Source organism: Thalassophryne amazonica, chromosome 14, assembly GCF_902500255.1.
Source record: "Thalassophryne amazonica chromosome 14, fThaAma1.1, whole genome shotgun sequence".
In the NCBI taxonomy this organism is placed as follows: domain Eukaryota; kingdom Metazoa; phylum Chordata; class Actinopteri; order Batrachoidiformes; family Batrachoididae; genus Thalassophryne; species Thalassophryne amazonica.
Genome location: NC_047116.1, coordinates 6,487,878 through 6,495,158, shown reverse-complemented (window position 1 = coordinate 6,495,158; position 7,281 = coordinate 6,487,878). Strand labels below are relative to the sequence as shown.

Here is a 7,281-nt window from a genome sequence, read left to right as displayed (position 1 = left end):
ATTTTAGCTGAAACTCAAATCACCCCCAGGAGGCTCATGCACATTTAACAAATTATCTGGATTCTCATTTATATCCCCCCTAACGAGAATAAACCAGCCCTCCTAATTTAGCAATTTATCCAAATGTAGTTTTCTTATCTGTCCATATTTAGATGAGGAAGAGATGTTTTTCATGCTCTTTATCCTTTAAATGAATTAGGCTTCTAATTTCTTCAATTTAGTGAAGAATTTACAGCTTTTAATTGGATGTAGGAGCTCATTCACATTCAGAAAAATGTATTTTGTCACAAGCCATTTCATTCAGCAGGAACACAGAAATACAGGACTCAGACGTTCTTCACTCAGAATTCATTAATTCACATCAGATTTAATCTCTAAATGAAACGGGTGTTTCCTACGAGCCATCAGCTCTCAGCCAATAGGAACTGTGCACATTCATTTAAGTATTAAAGAACATTCCTCCACCCCACCACGACCAGCTGGTCCCCGCTTTGTGTGTGGGGGTGAGGTCCACCCATGCTGTTTCCATCAGCAGGATTCAGGATCATCTCAATTCTGCTCTGTGCCATGATGGGGGCTGGTGCCAAATTGATTTCACCACAGTCTATGTCTTCCTGTACATGTCTTGTTGCAATAAAACAATCAACTTTAACTTGTCCTCTGAGTCCTTCTGGTAGAACATTGGATCCATTTTCTATACCTGCTGACTCCAGTTAAGGTTCACAGGGAGCTGGAGCCTATCCCAGCAGTCACAGGGTGTGAAGCGGGTTACACCCTGGACAGGACGCCACTCTGTCGCAGTAGAACATAGCGGATTGCTGGAAAACAAATAACAACAAAACATATGAAAAATCAAAGGTGTTATTCTAAAGTAGTGGAGTTCCATGGCTGGGCCTGGATGAAGCTGGATTAGCTGTGGAGCTGTGGAGGAGAGACTGCAGCATCCAAAAAAAAAAAAAAGAGAAAAACTAAAGGTGTCCTTGTTCATGACACAGTGTATAAGATTTAGTCCTCCTTTGTACACACTCTCATTTATAAAAGAGGAAAAGGAGTGAATATATTGAAATAAAATAAAAAGCACAGTCTAAAAGGTTGGTTGTTGATGTGCAGAAAACACGATTTATTCTTACAAGTTATTCATGAGATGTCTCGAACCAAGTGTGACTAGTTTCCATGTTGTCAGAGCTAAATTCTGTACAGTATGTCAATCTGACAGGATCCAGACTGCAGGATCTTTAAAGTAAGGATGAGTTTCATGGCTTTACTAAACCAGGGGTAGAATAAGACGTAGATCACAGGGTTCAGACAGGAGTTACAGTAATAGAGGAAGAGCACAAATGATGCAGCTGAGGCACTGACATGGTCACCTGCTGCAAGACTGACAGTGTAATACGGACACAAACAAAGAAGAAACACGACGACAACGACACCCAGAGCTCTGGCTGCTTTCAGCTCAGATTTCTTGGTTCTTACGTTCACTGATGGTTTGTGTGTGAGAGCTGTAACATGAGAGCGCATGGCACGAGCCTGAGACACAGCCACCACAAACACTCTCACATACAGAACCACGATGACGGAGATGGGACCGATAAAGGTCACAACGAGGTCAACGACTCCTGCTGTGGAGTTAATGACAACCAGACACTCTCCACGGCAGAAACTAAACCTGTCAGTCTGATTCAGGTCTTCTCCTGTGAACACAATACTGTAGATAAAAGAGCACAACCAACACACACTAATATAGACTTTAGTTCTCCTCACGGTGACTCTGGTGGAGTAATGCAGAGGATAACAAACAGCCACATTACGGTCGATTGAAATCAGCACCATGTCTCCTACTGAGGCATAGGAAATGAAGAAGGAAACAAGTTTGTAGAGACAACACACGAGGTCTCCAAGAAACCAGCAGGATGTTTGTCTGAGGATTTCAATCGGCATCAGCACGAGGCCCACGAAGAAATCAGACACGGCCAGAGAGAGGAGGAGGAGGTTAGAGGGAACGTGAAGCTGCCTGCAGAGGGCAGAATGTGATGAACATCATGTCACACAAACGAGATAAAGATGACAACAAAAACATCAGTGTAAGGCAGTGTAACTGGAAATGACAAATTAGTTCTGTTTTCAAGTTTGTTAAAACACGAAGGACTGTGAAAAAGACAAAACCTGAAGAAAAGACTTCACTTGGCAACACACAAAGAATTAAGTCAAAATTTAGTTAAGTTGGATCATCATCATTCATTTCAATGTTACAAACTGAAGTCATTTCTTGTTTGTATTCAGAGCAGATTATTAAGTTTAAAATGCAAAAATATGGTGATAAAGTGAGTTTGTGCCTGAAGTGTGAGACTGAGATGATGACCAGCAGGTTGAGAGTCACAGTGAGCACAGAGACGGAGGACATCAGGATCTGCAGCAGCAGGACTTCAGACTGAGGGTAACTTGGCTTCCTGCAGGAGGTGTTGAGGAGTTCTGGAAAGCAGAGCTCTGCTCCGTCCTGGGTCTCCATCATCAGAGAGGAGAAGCTGCTGAGCTCCACCAGCTTTCTGACCAAAACTCAGTCACACAGCTGATTTATCTCTTTCTGACGTTCCCTTCACACTCCTCCGTCTCTGTGGACACTGATGTCCCTCCTCCCTCACTTTTTCCAGTCTAATGCTTTGTGATGACGAGCCTTCTTCCTCATGACCATTGTTGCCCGAACAAATATGAATCATCCCATGACACAAAAAAAAAAAAAATAAAAAATTAATAACTTTCTGGATTCTTCAATTTCATTCATTTTTTTTTTTTTTCCACTTTCAGCAACTTTCATTGTGATCATTTTGCAAATGTTGGTCTGCTGGTCTTCGACCCAGTCAAACCTTTGCTTTAATCCACCAGTGGCTGTGCTTTGGCTCCATTCATGACATCAAGTGAACAGATTCTCAAAACTGTCTGTGGCTCTGTGTTGAAGGAACAACCTGCTGTTGAACTGTTGTGGTCTCTGTACAATCAGTCAGAACAGCAGTGATGTCACTTCCTGCAATGCAGCACACACATTCATCCATCCATTTAGTTTACAGCACGTCCACAAAGTGTTCACAGCGCTTCACTTTTTCCACATTTTATGTTACAGCCTTATTCCTAAATGTTTGAAATTGATATTTTCCTTCAAAATTCTACACACAATACACCAGTTTTAGATTTTTGTAAAGTTATTGAAAATACAAAAACTAAGAAATCACATGTACATAAGTATTCACAGTCTTTGCCATGTAGCTCAAAATTGAGCTCAGGTGCCTCCTGTTTCCACTGATCATCCTTGAGATGTTCTTTACAGCTTAATTGGAGTCCACCTGGTGTACATTCAGTTGATTGGACATGATTTGGAAAGACACACACCTGTCTACATATAAGGTCCCACAGTTGACAGTCAGAACACAAACCAAGCATGAAGTCAAAGGAATTGTCTGTAGACCTCAGAGACAGGATTGTCTCGAGGCACAAATCTGGGGAAGGAAACATAAACATTTCTGCTGTTTTGAAGGTCCCAATGAGCACAGTGGTCTCCATCATCTGTAAATGGAAGAAGTTCTGATCCACCAGGACTCTTCCTAAACTGAGCAATTGGGGGAGAAAGACCTTAGTCAGGGATGTGACCAAGAACCCGATGGTCACTCTGTCAGAGCTCCAGCATTCCTCTGTGGAAAGAGGAGAACCTTCCAGAAGGACAACCATCTCTGCAGCAATCCACCAATCAGGCCTGTATGGTAGCGTGACCAAACAGAAGCCGCTCCTTAGTAAAAGGCACATGCCAGCCCACCTGGAGCTTGACAAAAGGCACCTGAAGGACTCTCAGACCAGGAGAAACAAAAACAAAATAAAATTATGTTTTTAAAGAAGTCCATCAACGTTTGTCTGCTCTGGATGTTTTTCTCAGTGTACCACATGAGACAGTACTGCTTTGTCCCACCAACAACATCCAAAATAAACGACAAGCGGAAGTGAACCTCACCAGGTCTTCTTCTGTCAAGCTTATTGGCTGTTTGCAAACCAACATGGTGCATTACTGCCACCAACTCTTTGGGTGTAGAGCATTAATGGAGTCTGAAGTCCTCACCTGGTTCATTTCAATTTATGTTCATTCATGTAGCACCAAATGACAACAAAGTTGCCTCAAGATGCTTCACACAAGTAAGGTCTAACCTTACCAACCCCCAGAGCAAGAACACAGGTGACAGTGGTAAGAAAAAAAAACTCCCTTTGATGATTTGAGGAAGAAACCTCAAGCAGACCAGACCCAAAGGGATGACCCTCTGCTTGGGCCATGATACAGACACAATTTACAAAACAATTCACAGAACGAATATACAGGAAATGTTGCCGGTGCACAGGACAGGAGGGCCACAGAAACAGACACCACACCCATCTCTGGATGGAGCTGCACCTCAAACAGAGAGAGAGAGAGAGAAAAAAAACAAACAGAATCAGGCACCAGAAAGACAACAAATACAGTATAATTTGTCAGCATTAAAGAACAAGAAAAACAGAAGAAATACTAAGGTGATCGCCGGCCACTAGCCCTAAGCTTCACTAAAAGAGCCAGACTTTAGATAAAGTTGAGGCCGCGGCACACTCCATTTACTAATAAAATGAATTAAAAGAGTAAAAAGCATAGTAACATATTATACCAGTACGCTAGCTGTACAAAAGGGAAAATAAGTGCGTCTTAAGTTTGGACTTTAAACCATATACAGAATCTGATTGTTTTATTGACGCTGTTGTATGGCTGGGGTGCCTGGCTGCCTTTTGTTTCTGTCTTCTGTTTTCTGTCTTTTGTTTTTCCTTCCAGGTGGCATGCGTTCAGGACTGAGTGGCTGTGTGGCTGAGTTATCAGGACCTCACCCTGATCACCTGAAGCTTGTCATGTGCAGCTCATCAGGACTCACAGCTGTGGTGCATCTTTATGGATTGGGGCATGGTTGCATTTAAGTCTGGAGTACACAGTGTGTATTTGCCAGAGACTCGACCTTGTGACCAGACGGGTGAGATCGTCGTCTAGAGAGCCATCTCATCATCATGGATGCAGAGACCGTACCAGGTTTGATGCCATGGTCTGTGAAAGAGGAGGGGGTGAGGTCTCACGCTCGTCAGCACACTTCCTGAGGTACTTTAGGTTTTGTGACTAACATGAGTACAGTCAGTACATATGGTGTCCCTCACACCTTATTACATTGAGCTGTTATGTTAGTCGTTTAATCAGCTTCCACTGCAGTGGAGAATTGAACTGGGTGTTCCATGCCTGCAGGGTGGGAAGCTGATTGGTGATTAAGCCAGGAAGTGTCTGCTGTTTATGTACACCTTTGAGTGGTCTCTCTGTGTGTGGAGTGGTGGACTCACATGATGGTTTCTTCTTTCACAGACTCGATTGGTCGCAGCCACCTGCGGGGTGTCGGCGGGGTCCTTGGGTCTGAACTGTTCTGGCTCCGGATTGTTTGTGCTGCTGGGAGCGCACCGTCTTTCCACCTCGCCAGACCGCGCACTTCTTTGTTAAGCACTCACTGTTATGTTATTAAATTCTGTTATCCTTTGTACCATGCTCTGCTTATTTTATCCTGGGTCCTGTCAAACGCTGGTCGGTCCTCCGCCCGCGTCCGACACATAACAGACGCAGGGAGATCATTCCACAGAACAGGGGCACAGTAAGAGAAAGCTCTGTGACCTGCAGACATCTTATTCACCTTAGGGACACAAAGTAGTCCTGCACCCTGAGAACACAGAGTCCGGGCATTACGTAAGGTTTAATTAGGTCAGCAAGGTAGGGAGGTGCCAGTCCATGAATAATTTTATAGGCTAGTAACAGTACCTTAAAATCTGATCTCACTGGGACAGGAAGCCAGTGAAGAGATGCCAAAATGGGTGTAATGTGGTCAAACTTTCTGCTTCCTGTCAAAAGTCTGGCAGCAGCATTTTGAACCAGTTGGAGAGCCCTAATGCTGGACTGCGGTAAACTAGAAAATAGAACATTGCAGTAGTCCAATCTAGAAGAGATAAATGCATGGATCAGGGTCTCAGCATCAGCCATAGACAGGATGGGACGAATCTTCACTATATTTCACAGGTGGAAGAAAACAGTCCTCGTAATATCTCTAATGTGGAGGTCAAAGGACAATGTAGGATCAAAAATTACCCCAAGGTTCCTCACTTTGTCAATCTGATGTATGACACACGAGCCTTGGCTAAGCATTAGCTGGTCAAATTGATGCCAATGTCGAACTGGACCAAGAACCATCATTTCAGTCTCATCAAACTTTAAAAGTAGGAAGTTTCTAGACATCCAGCTTCTCACTAATGAAAGGCAATCTTCTATGGATTTTATGTGGATGAGATTACCAGCAGTTATTGGCATGTATAACTGAGTATCATCAGCATAGCAGTGATAGGTAATATGTGCCCAAGGGCTATATAAAGGCAGGGGGCCTAGACGGACCCCTGTGGAACCCCAAATTTAATGCAACTAAGGTTAGAGACAGTGGTTTTGTACAAAACACAGTGAGAACAACTGGTCAGGTTTGAAAAATCATGTAAACCACACAAGGATACTCCCAGTAATTCCAAAATAGTCATTGGTACCACCTAGTGATTGTAAATGGACACCTCTTCAAGAGTGAAATAAATAACAGTATTCACCAGTTACCATTACTTTAAAGAAACAGTTTTGTTCCAGTCTCCCAGTTTATCTTCCTCTCTAGATATCCCCCCACCCCCACCCCTGCAAAGCAAGTCTGCTGTAGCATTATCCCCCATTTCATCCTACCCATATTTATACATGGCTGACAAGTGGAAAACAACATTAATACTGTATGTCTCAGTGATGTGGTCTTGTAGGCTATTTGATAGAACACCTGTTCCCATCTTGCCCATCTTGAACACATACCTACTTGTCGATACACAAGGGTTCTCTACAGAAGCAAGATCCTCCATTCTGAAGTGACTGACCCCCTCTTTTCTGTAAATTCTATCAATTAACATCTATAATTTCTTCCCTGGCCATGTATCATCTGACCTTCCCACGTAACGATGGGGTGGGGGACAAGATATACTGACCTGGATACCCACCACCCCCAACCCCTACAAAGCAAACCTGCTGTTGTTGCTACATCATTGTTGAATACTCCCAAGGTTATGTTGGGCTGAATTTAGTGATACATTGTACAGAGTTTTTGATGTTGGGGTGGTGGGGAGCTTTGGGGGGGGGGGGGGGGGATATGATATCTTACCCCCCACCCCATCATGGACAGA

General features: G+C 43.5%; 1 protein-coding gene across 1 annotated transcript; it reads right to left on the bottom strand.

The window, feature by feature from the left end:
* Nucleotides 1–1,185: 1,185 nt before the first annotated feature.
* On the bottom strand, nucleotides 1,186–2,580 carry LOC117525286 (trace amine-associated receptor 13c-like). The gene is made up of 2 exons (XM_034187124.1): nucleotides 2,334–2,580; nucleotides 1,186–2,011 (listed from the first exon to the last, which is right to left on the bottom strand). Exons 1-2 carry the CDS (start codon nucleotides 2,507–2,509, stop codon nucleotides 1,186–1,188), a joined length of 1,002 nt encoding a protein of 333 aa, XP_034043015.1. The 5' UTR covers nucleotides 2,510–2,580.
* Nucleotides 2,581–7,281: the final 4,701 nt, after the last annotated feature.

What these genes read in the sequence shown, in the direction of transcription:
- LOC117525286 (XM_034187124.1), bottom strand. Translation starts at nt 2,509, where the DNA reads ATGATGGAGACCCAGGACGGAGCAGAGCTCTGCTTTCCAGAACTCCTC. An exon ending in ATCTCAGTCTCACACTTCAG is followed by an intron (nt 2,012 to 2,333) that starts GCACAAACTCAC and finishes TGCCCTCTGCAG; the next exon opens with GCAGCTTCACGTTCCCTCTA.